Consider the following 21,678-nt stretch of genomic DNA (forward strand, 5'->3'; position numbering starts at 1 on the left):
GTATATACAAATAACCATACGTGACTTCTGAAAGGATTTACATCTGCAGTGGACATTTTTGGATAGTTTTTTTTGAGTAGCACGACACACCACACTATTATATAGATGTTTGCAGTTAGACGTCATGTGGTTCACCAAACACTTTGGTATTCACTTTTTGGTTGAGATTATATCAATATACTAGTACTACTGTAGAAACAGACCTTTGAGGAACTAGAGCTGTACAATGAATGCATTAGCCTACAACATTTCAGTATAATATTTGGCAAATGTTTGTGAGTAGAAAAACACAAGGTCCGAACTACAAGGGGTGGTAAATTTAATCAACAGGATTTGTCTTTTACTCTTCTCTGATTTTCTCTTAAATGTGCCTCCCTAATGAGACCTCTCAGCAGGACACTTTTACTTTTAATTTCTTATTAAGAGAGTTCACAGTATATCAAATTAGTTTGTGTTACTGAAGAAGTTTCCCTCTAATAGTACACCATCTGCCATCACACAGGCGATAATTTGTTTTGGAAAAAAATATAACTTCTGTAACTTGTGCATCTTTAGTTTAGCTTTAAACGCTGTATGTTTGATGGAGACTTTACATTACAGTTCATTTAGCTGACGCTTTTGTCCAAAGCGACTTACAATAAGTGCAAACAATCATGAGGATTCAACCTCGAACAGAATCGTGCAAATACATTAGCTTCAATTAAGCCAAACCCATGTAAGTGCAACATACAAAGAACAAAATTGTATTTATTTATTTTTCTAATTGGCCGAGGTGCAGTCGAAACAGATGGGTTTTCGGAATCTGGGTCCCACTCTCAGTGAGGGAGTAACGAGCCGATTGGACGATGCAAAGCGAAGTGAACGCACTGGGGTGTATGGTTTGACCTTGGCCTGGATGTAGGAAGGGGCTGATCCATTCACGGCAAGGTAAGCCAGTACCAGAGTCTTGAAGCAGATTCGGGCCACCTCTGGTAGCCAGTGAAGGGAGCGGAGGAGCGGTGTAGTGTGGGAGAACTTGGGTAGGTTGAAGACAAGTCTGGCTGCTGCATTCTGGATGAGATGTAGAGGTCGGAAGGCACATGTAGGCACATGTAGGCAGTCCAGCAAATAGGGAGTTTCAGTTGTCAAGGCGAGATTAATTCAATCCTGGGTGGAACCATAATTATAGTTTTTAATTCAATTTGTGAGTGGTCCTAAGGAAGGCAAGCACACAGACACACAGCATTATTGCAACATTCTACCTCAATCTTCCTTATTTGGTTAAAAGTTGATAAATCGTTGGCTCCTGCCTTGAATCATCACAAACTTCACAATCCCTTAAATAACTTCTGCACTGAATGAATTAGCCTACAACATTTCAGTATAATATTTGGCAAACGTTTGGGAATAGAAAAACACAAGGCCCGAACTACAAGGGGTGGTAAGTTTAATCAACAGGATTTGTCTTTTACTCTTCTCTGATTTTCTCTTAAATGTGCCTCCCTAATGAGACCTCTCAGCAGGACACTTTTACTTTTAATTTCTTATGAGGGAGAGTTCACAGTATATCAAATTAGCTTGTGTTACTGAAGAATGTTCCCTCTAATAGTACACCATCTGCCATCACACAGGCAATCATTAGTTTTGGAAAAAATATATAACCAAGTTCTGCAACTTGTGCATCTTTAGTTTAGCTTTAAACGCTGTATGTTTGATGGAGACTGGGTTTTACATTTCTGGCTCTAATAAAACCATATTTTCAGGGACAAATGCATATACTGTAGCATCTTATCATGACTAAACAATATAGTTGTTTTTTTTCCATTCAAATATATCAAATAGTACTACAAAGCAAACAACAGACATGTTAAACCAATACTACTACCAAAATATACTGTCTTAATGAGCCCACAATACATCAGTGCTTCAGAAATGTGAAATTTGTCCTGAGAGTGGTGCTAGACAAAAGTGTCTAAAATTGAATAGGTTCATCCTCCAGGGAGATTAAAGGCTCAAACTCCATCACAAAACAAAACATTAGATTTCTATATTTCTTAAGTAGAGCTACATTTTCGTCCTTGGTGTGGGGATAAAGAAAAAGTAAGGGGATTCACCAAAAAACATTAGAATTTGGGAATAGGATTACCCGTAGTATTTTTCTTCAGCCCAAATTTAGCAGGAGTTGTCAAGATATTTTAACAAAGTTACCTTGAACTCTTGACCAAAGTGTTGGATCGATCGGACAACAAACTGATCTGTCTAGGAACTAGTGGCGCAAAACGAGAGAATAACAGTCTGCTGAATACATTGTGGACGGTACAATGAAGCTACTTTCAACAAACAAAAAGAGCATTTATTTTATGTCCCGCGAAGCTCAACAGCACATCACATTGTGCACTGTGGCTTCCTTACAGTATAGCGTATTTTAGAGGTCAAAAGACAACTTCAATTATAACTTCAATAATTACTGGACTGGTGCAATACAATGCTGGATGTTGACTCTCTCCGCAAAGCTGCTCCTTTAATCCCTCTGTTCACAGTCTTCAACAGAACATGGCCCACTTCCCTAATTCTCATTCTCTGCCAGCCCCGCCACTGCCGGAGGGGACCAACGGGCCGAAAATCCAAACATCACAGAAACCTCCGTCGGTAAACACAAATTAGCTGTCCCACCAGTTATATTTATAGATTTATACACCCAAAAAACACAGCAGATATAGGAAATAACTCATATCTCACTCACCAGCTTAGAAAATGATCTTATACGGAGTGTTTCATTAACGCAGGTTTCACATCACACACAAGCTTTTAATTAATGCAATAAGACTATTAACCAGATATACAATGGTAGAAAACTATGAATTGAGAACAGCTAATTAAAGCGTATTGAGAAGAATTACAGACCAAAATTGAATTAGGGTAGAACCATAATTATGGTTTTTAATTCAATCTGTGAGCGGTCCTAAAAAAAGACAGTTCTTAAGAAGGCAAACGCACACACACAGCATTATTGCACTATTCTACCTAAATCTTCCAGAAACACTTTTTTCCCCGCCTTCCGTCGCTGGCTCCTGCCTTCAATCATCAGCTGTTGAAAAACTCACAATTTTATCCCAAAACAGTGTGATATAACAGCTCTAGTGCTAACAATAACATCAAATACAAGACAAAACATGACAGGTTACACAGAAAGTCTCACACTGTATGATATTACAGTTTACCTCTTCACTGCAGCGGCAGCATCTGTTGCAGGGCCCTACTCTTGTGGCAATTTCAGGAGGAGTATTAAACTGTGACCCGCCTGAAAAGCAAAGTCACGGCTCAGCACTCAATCACAGAACGAATCCTTCAACAACAATGCCACCGAAACAATTTAAAACTTGACTGTGTACGTTTTAAAAGGCTAAAGAACATTTATAGATGGATGAAGACAGACGTAGTATCAACTGATACTTGCTGGGATATCCTATTATAACGTTTCTTTTGGTGTATACGTTTCAGAATGAAGAGGAAAGAGAGGAGAGCACTTTACACACCATGTTATGGACCATCTCTGTAGAATTGTAAACTCAAAACATAACATTTATTACAACAGCCTTAGATTATAAATAAAGTACATGTGCATGTGTCCTTCAATTTGCAGCTCCTGCCATCCTAACAGCGTCCGTCCCGTTGTCCTCCCAAGTGTCCTCCCGAGGGTCCTTGGAGCCGATATGTTGAATCCCTCAGCTTCAGGGTTGCTGTTAGATTATGTGTGTTGCTAACGCTATCAAGGAAAGAGCTTTATTACATTTCAGTGAAGTGCGACTCCTTAAGCCTAAAGCTTATACGCCTGTGACTCTTTCCCCTTCAGAAACACAGGTAGTCACCCCTCAGGTTTATATAAAACAGATACTGACAGTAAAGAGGACCACCTTTACATTGTACAGAGAACATTTCAATGCTAATGATGACTTAGCTTCATAAACGACAGCTTGATGAACATATGTTTCTTGTACAAAGTTCTTGTAATTGCAAGTAGAGTAATCTAAACTGTAAAACTGACAGTTGTTCTCCAGCAGAATATATTAGCCTTGAAATAAGAGCTGCAAAGATTAATCGATTAATTAACTATTAAAGAAATTGGCAACTATTTTGATAATAGTAGGTAGTAGGTTTGAGTCTAAAAAAGGTCTAAATTCTTTGATTCCAGCTTCGTAAATGTGAATATTTTCTGGTTTCTTTAGCGTCTATGAAAGTAAAGTCAATATGTTTGAGTTGTGGACAAAGCACCACATTTGAGGACGTCATCTTGGGCCTGGGGAAACAATAGTCGACATATTTTTACCATTTACTGTCATGTTATAGACCAAACAACTAATCGATTAATTGAGAAAATGATGGACAGGTTAACCGAAAATGTATATAATTTTGTTATAAGTTTGTTTGTTGCAGCCCCACTTAAAATGATCAAACACAAGATACTGGATAACCAAGAAGTACAGTATACCAAAGGGGCACACACACACTCACACACACACACACACACACACACACACACACACACACACACACACACACACATTAACCTATAGAGGGAGTTCATGTTTTAATTGCTGACACTATAGCTTCTGGCTCTCTGAACCAAATGGGTCCCCTTGCAGGATACATAATCCATTATCATAAATCAGATGCGCCAACACAGACAGGTGCTGCATGAATAATTAAAGGTCGGTACATTAGTACTTGTGCGGAGGTATGTGTTGAGCCGACATCATTGAACAGACTAAAAGCACCGCGAAAACCCCTCCATACACATTAAACAGCCTGATGCTTTGGACTACAGACGGAAATGATGCACACGTCAGAGGGGAACAAGCTCAACATCCTCCCCCTCTGAATGTAACCAAAACAGAGAGGTCTGAAAGAAGAGGAGTATCCAAGGGATAGACACTGCTCGGAGCAGTGTTTGTCCTCTGTTTTGCTGTGTGGTCCTATCTCTTGTGGTTGAGCTACTACCCTTGTCTGAACCTGAGCGGCTGAGCCAGGTTACTCCGACTGAGAGTCCAGGGAGCTGGAGGCAGAGCAAGCAAAAGGTCTGCTCAAGCAAGCAGGTTTTAGGACTACAGATCTCCATTCTAACATTAATTACACTTGAGGCAAATTCATTTGGATTTCTGCCCAGTGAGAGATAAGCTGTTACTGCAGACTAGAGAGGAGCCAGAGAGGAGGGAGAGATACTCTTGATGCTGCCCTATTTGGCTCTGCAGTGGTTCTTTTTTCAAAGAAAGTTTTGTGGCCTCTAATTCCACGTGTGTGGAATTCAATTAACCCATACATTTACATAACACACTTCTCAAAGTGTAGACCTGTATAGAGTGAAAGTGGCATGGTGAATTGTTCTTTATAGGGATATGTCTTAGATGCATTATAGTCCTGGAGTTGATTTGTCAATTAGTTGATCAACTAACTGATTCGTTTGCCATTTATCAAGCAAAAACACCAAACGTTGTCTATCTCCACCTTCCCAAATGTGGAGATGATGCTTTTCTCTTCTTTTCTTGCTGTAAATTGAATATATTTGGATCCTGAACGGTTGGTCGTACAAAACAAGTCATTTAAAGGGGACATATCATGCCCATTTTCAGGTTCATATTAGTACTTTGGGTTACTACTACAACACGTTTACATGCTTTAATGTTTAAAAAACTAATTGTTTTTCTCATACTGTCTGTTAGAATACAGTATATCTGTTTTCACCCTGAAAGCATCCGTTTTAAGAGTCTGTCTCTTTAAGACTACGGAAATAAACCCAGTCTGCTCTGATTGGCTTGTGACAAAAATGGCAAAGATAGTTCTCAAACCGTTGGTGGAGACACTCAGTATATTCTAATGAGCCTGCATGTGACATGGGAAGGGGAGCTACATCTAAATGGATGGTTAAATTCTATGTTTTCTGACTGAGGCAGAAAAGAACTGACTGAGTTGTCTTATTTGTGGGCTGGTAAGCACTCCATATACCCAGATGTACTGTATGTACCCAGCACTGACAAAGTGAGTTTCTCCCTTTTAAAATGTCACCTTGAGCTTTGGGAAAATTGTATGGACAAAATGATGACCAACAATGAAAATAATAATAATTTCTAGCACGAGTGTGCTATGGGAAATATATCTTTTCTAAGGTTAGAAAATACAAACAACAACCATTTAAAAAATATACATCACATTTATTTGTACTGACACCAAGAGTCCGTACAGAGTTGTGTTTCTCTATTGATGTATTCGAGCAGGTGAGAACCTGTTTCATATCTCCATACCTCCAACAGTCAACAAACTGTATCACCAATCATTGCTTTATCACTACCAAAAAACAGAGAGTTTGACATAGCTGACACATACCACTGTGTTTTTCTCTAAAGGTAACACAATGTACAAAAAGCAAGTCTGGAAATAGTAAGATTCTTGGTTCCATAAAAAACTTTCTTTCCTCCTCAATGTGTGAATAAGAAAACAATGCACTTATCTCTACTGAGCTTCTGCTGCATTGCTTGTTAGGCAGCCAAGGGGTAAATTGATGCAAATAAGTAATGAAAAGAAACAGGCCGGCTGATCCCTGTATTACTACCAGAGCAGCTTTCAAGGAATTGTTCATGCTCTGTAGAGCCCCGGATCTGTAGGAGCCGTCTGGCAGTGGTTAGATGCCAGTCAATGAGAGGAACACATGATGTTAAAGTAAATGAACAACTCTTTCCACACAATGTACACTACAGTACAACACTATCGTGATGCTGGAAAGAACTGTGCAAATCTAATGTCCAGGGCCTCAAAAGAAACAGAGAACTTAAAGGATGAACTCTGAAGAGCCGCATGATAACTGGCAGACTCAATCCCATTTGGCAGGCCTCGGGCCCTTTGAGATGGGTAAGGCCAAAGCGAGCAGGCAGTCAGAGGGAATAGGGGAGCAGAAGACGGGTGGCTCCCTCAGTGAAAATGAAGTTGGCCTAGTGGCCTCACCAGGAAACTGAAGGCACCAGAAGAACCAGGAGCAATGCTGTCCATGTTAGGCTCTGTGGCAGGCAGTGCACTGAGCACTGGTTGCTTTTTGCTCGAACACCTAAGAGAAGGGAGGAGGAAGAATCAATAGAGATGCAAGTGACGGTGCTTAACAAAATGCCAGAACCACATTCATTTTTTATGCTGAATAACTCTATTGATCTTTTGAAGCTGGGGAGAAATAGCCTTTTTGATTTAGCTAAAAAAGGACAGTGAAGAAAAACGACAAACAGGGCTGACTTTCTCTGAGTCTTGTTGCTTAAAAGTTAATTGGCTGTGCAAGATTAGGAAGGTTTGTGTGGGCGAAGTAATTAAAACAGTATTAGCCAAAGAAAACTTGGCTCGCACAACAGCTGTGGTGACTCAATTAAGGGCAGAACATAAGATCGCTACAAAGAGAAAACAGCCTGTGCATATAGATTGAATTTCAGAGGTCAGGTGTGTGGTTGAGCGGTGAGCTAACTAACTATCTTTGAGCTTACCGGAGGAGGTGACTACTCGTACTTGGGAGCTGACTGCTCCCTCTCCCCCTTCGCTGAGGGCGCGCACCTCAATGATATAGGTGCCTCCCTCTGGCAGTGAGAGCATGGTGGAAGGGTTGATGGTTCTCGTCACCTGGTTGTGGCCTCTGCCCTCCTGTTTGAGTAACACCTGCAATACATGTGCACATAGCCTCTTTAGTTACAATGAGTAGGACTTTCCTATTAAACAATGTATGGACTAATAATAAAATAGTTCCTCTCAATCACCACATATGGCCCATTAGAAGTGTATGTCTGTCTCTGCCTGTGTTTTCTCTTTCTTTTTCATTTAGCTGTGTTCGGGACGTTTCCGGGCAATTCTCTGCCCATTCCTCTGCCTCTGTTCCCCAGAGGCTCTGTTCTGTCCTGGCTGACACTGTAATTGGTGTAGACTGAGCCGGAAGCTCCTCTAAATTCTCCTGTCTGAACTCAAATACTATGCCCATTAGCTAGCTAGACTGAAGATCCCTAAACTCGCTGCCTTTACAAATTGCGACGGACAAATCCTACTTATTGTACGGAATTTAGAGCATATCTGTGATTGAGGGATTGCCTCCACATGGTGACGGCCGAGCCGGCAGCTGGCAGTGCTAACAACGGCAACAGTGCTGACAGTACTAACAGTGTTAACTATAATGGCCTGTGGGGGCACCGCAGGGTGGGCGTTACGTTTCAGTGGTAACAACCGTATGAGCACAGTGCAGAGCAGTGGCCTTCAGCAATCTAGTGGGGCACACACAGAAGGACTCGCATGCACGTGCAGCTGGACTGGCTACGTAAACAAAGAACAGAGAAGCTCGGATTACAACATACATAGAGGAAGTGTGACTTTATTCTCTGCTCAGGACATCTTTACCTTTACCTGGTTGTCTAAATACAAAGTAAAAATTACAAAGACTGTGAGCATGCAAATGTTGGGAGAGAAGAGTCAACCATGATAATCAAGGGGAATTTTGAGCCCAATATTTTGCTGCGTTGGCTGATAACGCCGAGCTGAAGCTAAGGTTTACACTTCAGAGTGGCCTTATAATATATTCAGCAGTTTAAATTGATTCAATTTTTGAATTCTGGGTCAATGTTAGATACATTTACCATCCCTTGTGTGATATGTAGTGAAAGGTTCTGATGTGCCACTCTCATGGCTGAAAACCATGAAAACTATTTAGAGCTGAACAGTTAAAGCTTAACTTTTCAAAAATAGTTAAAATATGCCTGTGTTTCTATTTATAGTGGTACAAATACTCCTGGGACTAGTGACTCCTCCCAATTAGAAAATGTAAAGTATATAGTACATCTATATGCATAAATGTTTGTATGAGTCTAACATATCTTTAGAGATTGATCATTACCATGTACCCGATGACATCAGATTCATTGTCTTTTGTCTTCACTGGGTCCCAGTTTAAAGACACGTTGTTGCCTTCTTGAATCCACATGAGGTTGGTTGGAGGCTGAGCAGGAGCTAAGAAGAGAACGCAACACTCTGGGTGCAAATTCAAACAGACTTTTAAACAGAGTTTCAACCAACTAGGTCAATTACTACCCTTTTTACAAGGAGATTTGGAGCAAACTTAACAGGTAGCCTCTATTCCTTATATAGTATTACATGATTAGTGTCAGTGCTGTACTCACGGGCTTTCCTGGTGTTGGCTGTGACAATAGCAGTGGCAGGACCCTGGCCGATGCTGTTGAAGCCTTTTATAGTGATGAGATACAGACTGTTGCCCTCTAGTCCGGTCAACACCATGGTTGTTTCGTTTTTCAAAGTTTTTTGTTTTTTCCCTGACTCCTCCTGCTCCATGTCTTTCCAGTAGCTGACCTGTAAACACAAAGGAATGACTTTCAATCCTAGAGAGTCACATTGAGAGGACCAGGCCAAGACAGATAGCAGCAGGAACAGAAACACATAGTGACGGACAGAAATAACAAAAAGAGACAAAGATGAAAGGATCCAAAGCATATATTGTTCTCAAACCTCAACTCCAGCACAAAGGTACACATGCCTGTGAAAAATGCCAGATACTGCATGCATACAGTATGTACGCGTAGGCATACAAACGCACACAAGCACACAATTTACAAGCACCTCATATCCTCTCGGTCTGCCGGGGCCAGGATTGGGCGGTTTCCAAGTGACCCTAATTTCCGATGAAGAAATGCTGTAAGCTTTCACATCAGACGGCGCTTCCCTTGGCTCTGCGAAACAAGATAAAATGGTGATGCTCATGAAATGGTGAAGAACATCTCTTCTGTGCTTTTAAAATCAATGCAAGCACACATGTTAACTCACCCCCCTCAGCGGAGTGGATGATCACAACTTTACTGAACGGCCCATCTCCCTTATTGTTGTAAACTCCAACCTTCACTTCAAATGGGGTAAGGGGAGGGAAGGTCTCGTCTCTGTATTTGTACGTCGTAGAGTCGGCTGAAGTCACCATCTTCTCCTTCCAGCCTCTGGTTCCGTTGGCACGAAATGCAACGATATACCCAAAGCCCTCGCCATTTTGGAACTCCTCAGATACAGGCTGAAAATATCGGAAAGAAAGAGACAATCATCCAAGAGTGTCTTTCACTGAGATTAAGTCCAATCCTGGTTTACTGTAACAACAGAACTGTGCAGCTCTGTTGCTGAAGATGACTTTTCCCTCTGTGGTAGTTCCCGTATAACCAGCTTTCAATTTCCTTCCCATGTACTGTTCTGTCTGCCAGCATTAATAAAGATGTAGTCAGTCTTAAGAAATGGAAACAAATCATATCTGGCTCAGTTGTACTCATTGTGTAGCTATTTATCTTCCCATGTCTGACAGGAGGATTTCTGGGACACAGGTTTTTTGTGCTGGCTGCAATGCTTATCTCTGGTTTTCCTGAAGTGGGCAAACTGGGAGCTGTCTTCCACAGCTGCTCCGTGCTTAATCAAATCAAGTGCCAATTCATTAAGTGAGCTTGAATTTAATTAAAATATGAGCTGCAGGGATTCAATCTTTGGCTAAATTTAACAAATGACAAACACCTGTACACCTGTTTTTGGCAACTAAACCCCGGTATGTGTTGATTTGCATAGGCTTCGAAGTAATATCGGCCCCTGAAGGCATCACCCAAATTAGCTATCGAGTATACAGAGGTGGATGGAGCTGTAGTTCCATTTCATTCAATAACGACCAATCACCATGTCTGCCTAATTACAGGGATGATCAGTGAAAATTAATTAGCTTCCATCAAAGTTATTATCAGAGCTGGCAATGCTTTTAAAGACATGCCAAGGAATATGGGTCTTTAAAAAACAGCATGTACAAATGAGCTAGTTAAGTCTGGAAACACTTGCGGGGTTGGGAATTGAGATAGTTACAGATAAGTATGGAGACAGCGTGAGAGGGCAGATATAACTGAGGTAAGTCTTGTAGATGAAATTGTGGAGCCTGCTAGGCTCAGTGACGATGACTGTGGGGGCATCAGTAATGGTCCTCCCAATGGCTCCCTGAGAAAAAGCAGTCTCTCATCGTCGACTGTAATGAGACGGCTGAATGAAGCTGCAGAGACTGTTTAGTCATTCATCCTGCTTAATAACCCTGCCCACCATGGCCGTCCAGGCTCTGACAACTCTCCACAGATGATTGGAGAGGCAGATCTGCCATGCACTCGCATGCCTCGACTGCCAAAAAGGGCTAACATTCCTGCTCCGTCTACTTTAATATCCATCTCCATTGATCACTGACGAAGTCCTGATTTATTTCCAAGAGCATTTATCAGAAACGAGAAGAAATAGGGCAGAGCTAAAATGGCAGGTAGCAAAACGAAGCATGTAGGCATCTAAGTGGAGCGTCTCAGCATTGTCCTGATGCTCTTGAAAACTGACAGACCTATTGGTGGGTGACCAATTATTCTAGCCCACAATGGGCAGAGAAGAAACACCATTTTTTAAGAAGCACTTACATGTTTCACTAAAGTACACTTCAGAAGTGATTTGATTTGCAAAAATGTCTAACTAAAATCAAATGAGCAAAACAAGTTATGCTCACACACACACAGGCATTTGTTAAGGAAACATATTATCACAGAAGATTGTGTCTGAAACGCTGCACATTTGCAGTTTCTCTGGTCTCATCAAGAGAACCCTTAAAGAAAGGTTTCTCTAAGAATGACTTTTTGTCATTACTCAAATTCATGCATGGCTTGAAAGGACTTTTTTTTTATTAGAGTTGTATGTCCAACCAAGAGCAACTCATGGTGTTGTGTAGCTTTAAGTATCCCTTGATTGTTCTTCCAACATGGGGTTCTGCGTTTATTTATGAGGTCATCATTGTGTTACTAGCTACTCTAATGACACTCTTTATATAATACAACTCTCATTTATAAACAGGAAATGGGCTACCTCTGAACACCATCCCATCTGGAATGGACATTATCCCCCATAATGTGCCACTGAGGGGCACTTCTCCTCGTGTGAAGGTTATCTTCCCAGTGGCAGTTGGGCTCCCATACTTAATAACTACAAGAATAACTGTCAGTTGCTTCCACATCTGTTCACTGTTCCCCTGTTAATATATCCTTCAACTGATCTCAATTGCAAATTCTCTGCATCGCTCAAAGGAATTCTGTACATGCTGTGGCCTGAACCCGGCAGAGAGCCAAGCTGTCCACTTGGAAACAGTTCACGCTAATGTCCTCTTGAGGTTGAGAGTTATTACGTTTTGTACAGCCGTCGTCAAGATTGAAATTACAAACAGATATTCTAAAACATCCGTGGATTTATTGTGACTCAGAGATTCAAGGTTAATCATCATCGTGCCTGTCTGGTGGGACTACATTTGAAATTCACAACATCTTAATCACTTGGTGTCTCTGCTCTGTGTAATACATGGCCCAGCTGGCCTTCTTCTAGCTTTGTCAGCAAATTCTGCAATGGTGACAATGTTATGCCCTCAAACTGAACACCCTGGATTGTTTACCAAATGTCCAACAGAATAAAGTGGGACCCTGTCTAAAATGCAATGAGCTGTGATCCTGGGCTAGTTCTGCTGTTAATAATAAAGCAGGAGCTCCTGCCCTGCTTCTAATGAAAAACTGCATCAACACAAGCGTTTTGAATCTGAAAATCAGGAGAGCCATCGCTACCACCATGAACGTGTGCTGTTAATAATACGTCTGCAAAATGCATCCACAGAAAATCTATACATCTGTCAATAACCAGTATTTCAAGTCAGTTAACAAACATTTAGTTTTTGTTGTGTCCGTTTGAAGAAACTTTATTTGTTATTCTAATGCTTGCGTTGCATTCTGTGCTGCGGCCGTGCCTTTATTTCCCTTGGGACCAATATATTTAAATCTTAATCTCTTACAGGCGCTTCTTCTTTTCAATAACAACTTCAACCTCTGATCTTGTGGGAAAAACATCCTGCGCTCGTGGACTAAAGTCTCTCTTACAGACACAACATGCTCAAACCCTCAAATGTGGAATTAAAATTCAGTGGAAGCAAGTCAGAGAGAATCGTGTAGAATACTGCAGCAGATGGGTCTTTCCTCTCAAATGGAAAAAAAGGTCACTCTGCCCGAATAATGGCCACTCACCTGACCCCCCCCCCCTCACAGCTCAAAAGATCTTCTCTCCTGATATCAGGTAGCTGTGCAGACTATAACCTCCACCTTTGTGTTATCCCTCTGGATATAATGTGCATCTCTCTCGCCCTTTTCTATCAGAGGGGGGTCACGGCTTCTTGGGAGTCCAGAGCATCTACACATGGGTTGTTTTACCTTTGATTTTACAGCTGTGCTGCTGACCGGTTTGTCTGCTGAAGAGGACTGCTTCAGTAGTGACGGTACTGTATGAGACAACTGTGTGTGTGCTCTCTTTATTAGCTGAGTGTCTGCTTTCCAACTTTAGAACAATCATTCAGCAACACATTAAGACAAGGGAATGCTGACTGAAGCCAAATTCAGTTACAGCATACAGTAACTACTTTAATGAGACTGAAGCTTGTATCCTAACCACCGAGCTGTGCTCAATGCTACAATTAAGACTTGTAGTCGCTAGTTTAACATTTCCTTTGGAACTTAAGCGCCTTGACTCTTACCTAATGTACTGTTTATGCACCATTATTTATGGAATCTGTTGAGACGAATATTTTTGTTTATTGTTGTTACTTTGGGGTTTTTTTTTTTTTAATGTTGGTGAGAAAGAAATTGATTTGAGATAATATGATAAAACTTAAACAATATCAATAAGAATAATCTGAGTTCAGAATATGATCAATGTCTATTTGGAAAATGTATGCAAATAATTTGGCAGCCAAACAAATGATATTATAATTAAATCATTAATTTGTTACCATTAAAATCATAAAAAGGCCATGATCAATGCAATCAATAATGTTTCTGGTGAACGTTAAGCTTCAACTGCTAACTTCCCCGGTCTCAAGATCTGATTCACAAAAGATATAGCGCTAATGATATTACAGCGCAAACATGGCGGCTTTGTGACCGAGTGAAATTTGCCTTAGCTTTTGTGTCTGATTGCAATTTGTCATGTGGCAAAGTGTAAATATTGCCTTTATGCCAAGAACACAGCAGGCAAAACAATCCCCATCTCACTGTTGTATTCCTCGCCTGCCAGTCATGTTGCAGTTTACATCCATGTTTGTTCAAAATTTCATCACTTCAACATTTTGTGGTACATTTGAGTGAAATTGTCATAATTAGCATATACATTCTTGAGTTATTGCCCAAAACGTGTTTGTGAGGTCACAGTGACCTTGGACTCAAGGATAAACTGATCAAAGGTCAAAGTGAATGTTTGTACTAAATTTGAAGAATTTCCTCCAGGTGTTCCTGTGATATTGCATTTTCGAGAATGTTACGGACGAACGGACAACCCTAAAACATAATGCCTCGGGCCACGGGTTTTGCCGCAGATAAAATACATAAAATGAACAAGCTACAGGTCCTGACTGATGAGGAGCAGAGGCATTGCTCAAAACTATAGACAAGCAATTTTAAAAGTAACAGAGAGAATCCGTATGCAGATGACGCCAGCCTGCTATGCTCAACTCATCATTTTCTCACTTCTGAGCGTCTGAAACTTCTCAGTGTTTTAATTAGATCCCACTTTGATGGTTCTGGGAATAGGAATGCAAGCAAACGCAGGTCCCCAGAACACACTGAGCGAAACTGCAGCTACTCTCACCTCAAGTGAAGGCAACTGACTGTAAACTAATGCAGTCATCTGTATATCTTAAAATCATTAAACTGATTCCTTCAAGCTTAAGAACCACAAGGACTAGAGTCGTCCATCAACCATGCTTTATACCCCTAATAATGTCTGACAAGTATTCCCAGGCAACAAAAAGTGAAGGTTTTTAATGAATGGCACAATGCAGTAGCAAACTCTACATGATTATTAAGTCAAATTCACATGCAGGATGATTACTTAGTGACAGTTACATTCCTAAGGGGAAAAACAGCTTCTTCAGCACGGAAGTTTAAATGGAACCTTGTTTTCACTGATTCTCAACTTGTGGGTTCAGAATTGTTCTTAGCAGCGGGGCTGATGAATTCCTTTAACATACACATTTATTATCACAATTTTAATATGTGGGAGTAATACTTTCTCAAGTTGAATGATGAATATTTATACCCTAAAGTTTTTTTCTCCCACATATTTTATCATAAAGATAATCATCATGTTGTGCTTTTGTGCCTGGGCTTTTCAATACCACAGGCAGTGCTATGCTTTCACACCCGGGGAAGGATGAGAAACACTGAGTTACAGGATCAACAGGGTAATTAAATCAAAATAAACTCATAAATCACGTAATGAAAAATCTGCATTTATGTTTATAATGTTCTACTTAAACTATCTTAACTACAGCATGCGTGTTATTATAATCTATGTGACACTACAGATTACTGTAAACCTGCTTTAAGGGTGGGTACGTTTATTTCTTTCAGATAACAGGGGCTGTGAACTACAATGCATTTATTTGAGAAGGACTGAGGGGACATGCTCTTTCCATGAAATGTTATTAATAAATACATTTCTATCCCTAACCCTAAAACATATGTTTTCTACATTTCTATTTCTTATCTGTCCCAATACTTGTGGATTAGTTTGAAGCAACTAATCCCTGAGCATCTCCTCTGAGAACTAGAAACATCTTTAGTCGGGGGTCATAACATTGTGTTATCTGTATTATACACATTATTATTAAACGCACTGACATTCAAGACAGGTTTATTAAAAGCAAGCATCTTCATCTCTCCAAATGTTGATCTTATCTGTTGACTGGAATGGCACTGATGGTACACATGGTACAGATACACATTCAAAGTCTTTAAATTATACTGGAAACTTTGCTGAACTCTTCCAAATAATTATAATTGGAATTTTAATTCCATTATAATTAATGCATGACCTGTGGCAGTTTCTGCATCACTTTCATTAGACACCGAGAGAATGTTCTGTAAAGTAAGCATCTTGAATTTCAAGGACCTACAAGCCTTCTCTCATGCAGCATATATCATTATTATATCCTCGCTGAGGAGTTTTAAAATGATTCCCCAGTTTGAATGTTATGTTGTGGACATTTCTAGATACAACAGGAAACTGCAAAGATTATTTTTGAGGGTGAGTAGATGTAATCAAAGCTTCCATTACCTCCTGTTTAGTCAACAAACTGAGTTTGCTAAGCTGAAACACCGGACCCACTGTGACATTTGTGCTTTTACACGTGTGTTGTTACGCTTGTGCTACAGAAGGAGTTTGGCAGAGGACCTTACCTCCCACGAGATGACCAGCTCATGCCTGCGGCCGTTCCCTCCGCTAACGTTCGCTGGTGCCACTGACGGGACTGTGTGAAGCAGAAAGGTTAACAATGCATCACTGGTCCAACACGGCAAACATGTTTTTGAAAGAAAAAAAAGATGAATTGAATTGAGGGGACTATATAGCCTATGTAAAAAAAAAGAAAGAATAGATGTATATTTGTCAAAGAAGGTAACTTAAGTGAATTAAGAATGTAGCTCAAAAACAAATCTTAAAAGAAAAATAATGTGTAGCTTGCTTATCAAATACTGTAAACGATTGTAAACACTCAGATATGATAATTATTTTGCAAGAAACATTTTGTTAACCTAGTGAATGGTTTGCCTATTAAACTATGCTATGTAATAATGGTATGTAGAATAAGCTTGAGCTTTAGCCTACACCTTTTCTCCTCTTTATTTAATGTTATGTGCATTCCTTTTGGAACCCTTTCAATAAGCACCAAATTAAATTATACTGCTAAATGAAAACACAGAATTTTTAAATTTTAAAAAAATGAATAGTCCTTTAATGCCCAAACTTAATTAATTGCTAAATTCAGTCATAATGATGAAAAAAATGCATTTTGTGAGACAACAAATCATAACTGAAAATAAAACATAGTTTTAATGATGCGGTTATAAACATATCTGAAGTAAACAAACCTTTAATAGCATCAGAAAACATTAAAAAAAAAACTATCGTTTGTAGCGGAATTCAATTATCTGTCAATCAAATTGAAAGTGATAGCAGGTTTCGGTGCTGTGTTTTGGATTTTGCACTCTTTGGTTGGGTCATGGATTATAACTTTAAGGACAAATTACCACAACCGTATGCGGATACAGTAATAAATCTGTTAATTATGCTGACGAGACAGGACAGACTAAATAAGCCACTTCACAATGACCACTGACCTTTGTAATTATTACATTTTATAGACGAGAAACGAGCAGTTAGTGAAGCAGCACGCTTGATCCAGACGCCCGCAGTTCTTTTCTGCTCCCCATACACGGTGAATTCTGCTGTGTCTTTGCCTCAGGGCATTAAAAGGACTGACTGCTTTAGCAGAAACTCTACACTTGTTGAAATTCATGTAAGCAGCAACCCTTTTGCCCAATTAAAATTGAGTATATTAGCAATGGGAATATAACATGGCCATGAAGGGGCATGTGGGGGCGCCACTGGAAGCTCTCTAGTTACAGTGAATCATCAGCGCTCATTATATATGTTTCTGGGCTCTGGTTGATTGCTTTTGTCTGTTGAAATGTGAATATAATAGAGTGTATACCTAGCATTGATGGTTTAGAGGAATTACCTGCTTCTTTAGTCCTAACTCCTCTCGAAGGTGCGCTGGGATCTCCGGTCCCAATCGCATTGCTGGCCACCACCCTGAACTCATATTCCACCCAGGGGTTGAGCTCCACAGCCATGGCTGATTCCATGTCCCCTGTCACTGGGTCTGGGTCTGCAGACAAGAGTGTTGCTTGTGTATTTATTTCAGGACCATCACCACATAACAGCTCCTGTACCTTTGTTCGTGCTAACTTACAGTTTTAAGGGTGTTTGAGATCTATTCAGATCCATATTAAGTGAAGAGTGTTGGAATCATAGACCTTTAAATGCCAAGTCTGTAGCAGGACATAAGGATTAACACACAGACGAAGCCATAAGGGAGTTCTTTTTATGGCTGAACATTCAAAAGTTCTGTGCTATACGGACAAGGCAGTCGCCTCACTTCAATCGTCGAACTGAGCAGGTGTTTCAAGGTGAAACAAGCAATAAGTGAAGATGTCTGGCAGAGCATCACCAGAGAAGATACCAAGTATCTGCTGATGTCTCTATGGGCTGTAGCCTACAGGCAGTTCACTGCAAAGGATTATATATGATTAAATGTGATGACTTCATACGATTAATTTAAAGGGGACCTATAATGAAAAACCTTTTTAGCGCTCTTGTACATACATGTGGGTATTTAGAGTGCCTACCAACCTACAAACTGTGAAATAAGACAACCCAGAGTCCAGACAGTCCTTTTGGGGGATGCCTCTGTCAGAAAACATGGGATTCAACAAGCAATTTGACTTGCCGTCGTAGTCTTATTAAAGTATACCATCCTCCATCCACCCACGACTTGAGAGCTACCTTTGCAAAGGTGCAATCAGAGAAGATTGAGCTTTTTCTGGAGGGGGTCTACGGCACTAAAACGGAGCGTTGCAGACAAAAGGTGAATACAGGTATATTCAGAGAGTCAGTATGAGAAGAATAACGTGTTTTTTGAACATCAAAGCATGTAAACATGTTCTAGTAGACAACCAAAATACAAAAAATTTAAATGAGCATCACATGTCTCCTTTGTCTGTGTCAACTTGTCCAATTGCTTTCTGTTCCCTAAAACTGGGGGGTAATTCCTCCACAGTTTACACCTGTGTGTAAAAGCTGTGAGTTGACACTTTAGCCTCATATCCATTGTTTCATTTCAAATCCAGTAATCTGGAGTACAGAGCCAAAATACTAAACACATTGTCAATTCTTAAGGACTGCACAGTATTCCAGCTTCCCTCCAGATTCACTGTGACTTGGCATATTTTTACACCAGGTGGTGACGATACACAATTTACTTGAAGCCTGGCATATGATGTTGTGTTGATGTCTAAACATCAGCTTACTCACAGCTTTAGAACACATTAGGAAGTACAACTCATTACATCATACGGGGAAGCTGATTCCAACCAATTTCCACAGTAGCTACAGAGGATTTAGATAGCTATGTAATTATAAATTACGTTCTGAGACTGAAAAAAAGTTCAGATTTATGAATGTATTTGGAACAGAATTACAAGCAGGTAACACAACTAATTTAGTTTCTTCAGGGCTGCCATAATCAAGCTTTGTCAATATTGATTCTGCTACAACAAACAAACATTGACTGAAAGCATATCCGTGTCACAAATGAACCAGAGGTCTCTGTATGCTAAGTAAGGCAGCATGCAGTGAAGCTGAGGAGCTTACACTCTTATCATCCAAAGCAGCTCACAATGAGACCACTCTGTCAAGCAAGCTGCTCTTCAAACATAGCTGATAACTCTGTTTGCAAGGAGTGGGAGCTAAAACCCAATCCCCCTTTATGCTAATCTTAACAAGTTCAACACTGACAATACATCACAGAGTCCTAATTGTGCTTTATCGCATTAAATGTGGTTGAACAGACATGATGTGAGAGGAGTGTATACAAAGTATGATTTATATATCTGTGGGGATGAGTCATTATCACACCTAAACTTTGCTATCACACGGCATATTAAGATGGATTACACACAATGCTTAGCAAGCCTTCATCCTTTAACGCTAAGTGATAGTAATTGATGGTTTTTCTGTCAAGGTACAGAAAAAAGGAAGCAAATTAATTTTGAAGCAGTAAAAATGCATCTTTACTAAATGAACATGGATAAGTCTTAACATTTAAGGCCAAAAGGTGATTTCCCACTAACTGCTGATATGACATTGAATACAATTTGAATCAATGACTTTTGATATCGGCTCAAATTACTTTTTGCTGAGCTCTTCTGAACAACAACTTGTTAAACAGGCGTTTGAGAAAAAAAAAAAACCTTGTTTCTGCCTCATTTCCACAAAGCTTTGTGTATGCCACTTGAAGTAAATGTATTCCTCTATACCTCTGTGATCTCCGAAGTGTTTGTGAAACTCCTGCTGTTTTTTTATTGGCACCGAATCGACTTGAATTTTACTTTTGGGGCACATCTCAGTCGGACCATATGTAGGCCTACTGTATGCACACAATGCTACCTTCCAGGGGAAGTAGAGAATTCTCTAACAGGCTTACTTAATTTAATTCAATTAATTTGCTTGACCGTGTTGATAGTCAAATCGTGTAATTGTATAAAGCTAATTAATACGAAACTAGTTTAGCTAGTTTTGACACATTGTGAATTTGAATTTCTAAGTTAAATAAAAGTGGGAGAGTTCATTATTACATTAATTTATTTGCATATATCAATCGGTAATGCTCCAGCCGCATATTCCATAACACTGGATGCCGAAAAACACTGAACCGCTGGCTAACAGCTAATGGTGCTAACAGCTAATGGTGCTAACAGCTAATGGTGCTAACAGCTAATAGTGCTAACAGCTAATGGTGCTAGCAGCGAAAATAGTGCAAACTATAGCAACTATGAGAGAGCTATCAGTGTTAACCTAGGAGAGAACCGGAGGGGGCCGTAACATTTTTTGCGACAATGACAGCAGCCATTAGCCACACAGGACTCGCACGCACTAACATGCACATGTGGCCGTAAACATAGAGGGAGTGTGACTTCATTCTCGGCTCAGGACGACATTACGCCACTATATCTCCACAGCAAAATAGTTGTTTGCTCTGAATATTACATTTTATAACCTTAAAGATATAAATTCACCTTGCCACAAGAATCTTTAATTAAGTCTCTTAAAATCTTGCTATTGTTGGGCTTATACACTATCCTTGTACAGGACTTTGGGCAGTATTAAGGCCTTTGCATATGGCGCCACATTAACCTCACAGATGTAGAGGCTGCAATTTGCTCCTTATTGATTACCTGTTTTGACAGTTTGCCAGCCTAATGAAAATGGGCTGCGGGCCTGTAAATTATAGGTGCTGATTGGGCTGTGGTTGTCCAGGCCACTAGTCCAGGACAGGGTGGCCGAGGTATCAGTGATCTCCTCCACTATCACCACTCCAGGGGGTCCAGGAGGACCTGGTGGAAAGAGGAGACAGGTTAATTTACAGGTTTGAACAGCTAACTACACATGCTTCAGGATTGTCAAGACACAAGGGAAGAAGTAAATGATCGCTGATGCTGTTTGAATCTATTCTAAGCTCGTCCATATTGGATGTATTCATCATGCATTGTTGCGAATTAGATAAACTAATGGATGCAACCATGCAAGCATTAAGAAGGACGTGCAGCTGTGTGCATATGGTGACAACATTAATTCTCTGCTGTAGTCTTTGCACAAACACACAGCACACATAAACATACTAAACTGAACCAGGATTCAGGCTGCAACAGATCTGTTGCCAAGGAAGTCATGCCGATTCAGGGATATTGAATCGCTCTTTTTTGGGGGGGTTTTGGGGGCAGTTTACCAATTCTGCTGAGCATGACTGTGTGTTGGACCTTCCTGTGTTTTAATACAGCTGAACATATGTTTACCTCTTCAGAAGTAAATGTAATCTGCAAATGCAGCAAACAACTAAGGACTCAAGGGGAAACAGCTGTAAATGAAAAGCTGGCAGCTGGTGAGCTCAATGAAAAGCAATGTACTGTGTCCCTAAAAAGTGCCCATTAGAAGGTT

General features: G+C 40.2%; 1 protein-coding gene across 2 annotated transcripts in view; it reads right to left on the reverse strand.

Moving 5' to 3' along the window:
- Positions 1-6,186: 6,186 nt before the first annotated feature.
- The window catches only part of cntn5 (contactin 5), a 111,342-nt gene continuing 95,850 nt past the window's right edge, over positions 6,187-21,678 (reverse strand). For both annotated transcript variants that reach the window (XM_029447059.1, XM_029447058.1), the window contains exons 16-24: positions 20,919-21,077; positions 17,642-17,791; positions 16,302-16,372; positions 9,823-10,057; positions 9,619-9,728; positions 9,165-9,351; positions 8,882-8,994; positions 7,494-7,662; positions 6,187-7,072 (exon numbers count right to left, since the gene is read on the reverse strand). In XM_029447059.1, coding sequence (XP_029302919.1) covers positions 6,969-7,072; positions 7,494-7,662; positions 8,882-8,994; positions 9,165-9,351; positions 9,619-9,728; positions 9,823-10,057; positions 16,302-16,372; positions 17,642-17,791; positions 20,919-21,077 — 1,298 coding nt within the window. In that variant the 3' untranslated portion in view covers positions 6,187-6,968. The remainder of the gene's footprint in view (positions 7,073-7,493; positions 7,663-8,881; positions 8,995-9,164; positions 9,352-9,618; positions 9,729-9,822; positions 10,058-16,301; positions 16,373-17,641; positions 17,792-20,918; positions 21,078-21,678) is intronic.

This window comes from Cottoperca gobio, chromosome 13 (assembly GCF_900634415.1).
Source record: "Cottoperca gobio chromosome 13, fCotGob3.1, whole genome shotgun sequence".
Taxonomy (NCBI): Eukaryota; Metazoa; Chordata; class Actinopteri; order Perciformes; family Bovichtidae; genus Cottoperca; species Cottoperca gobio.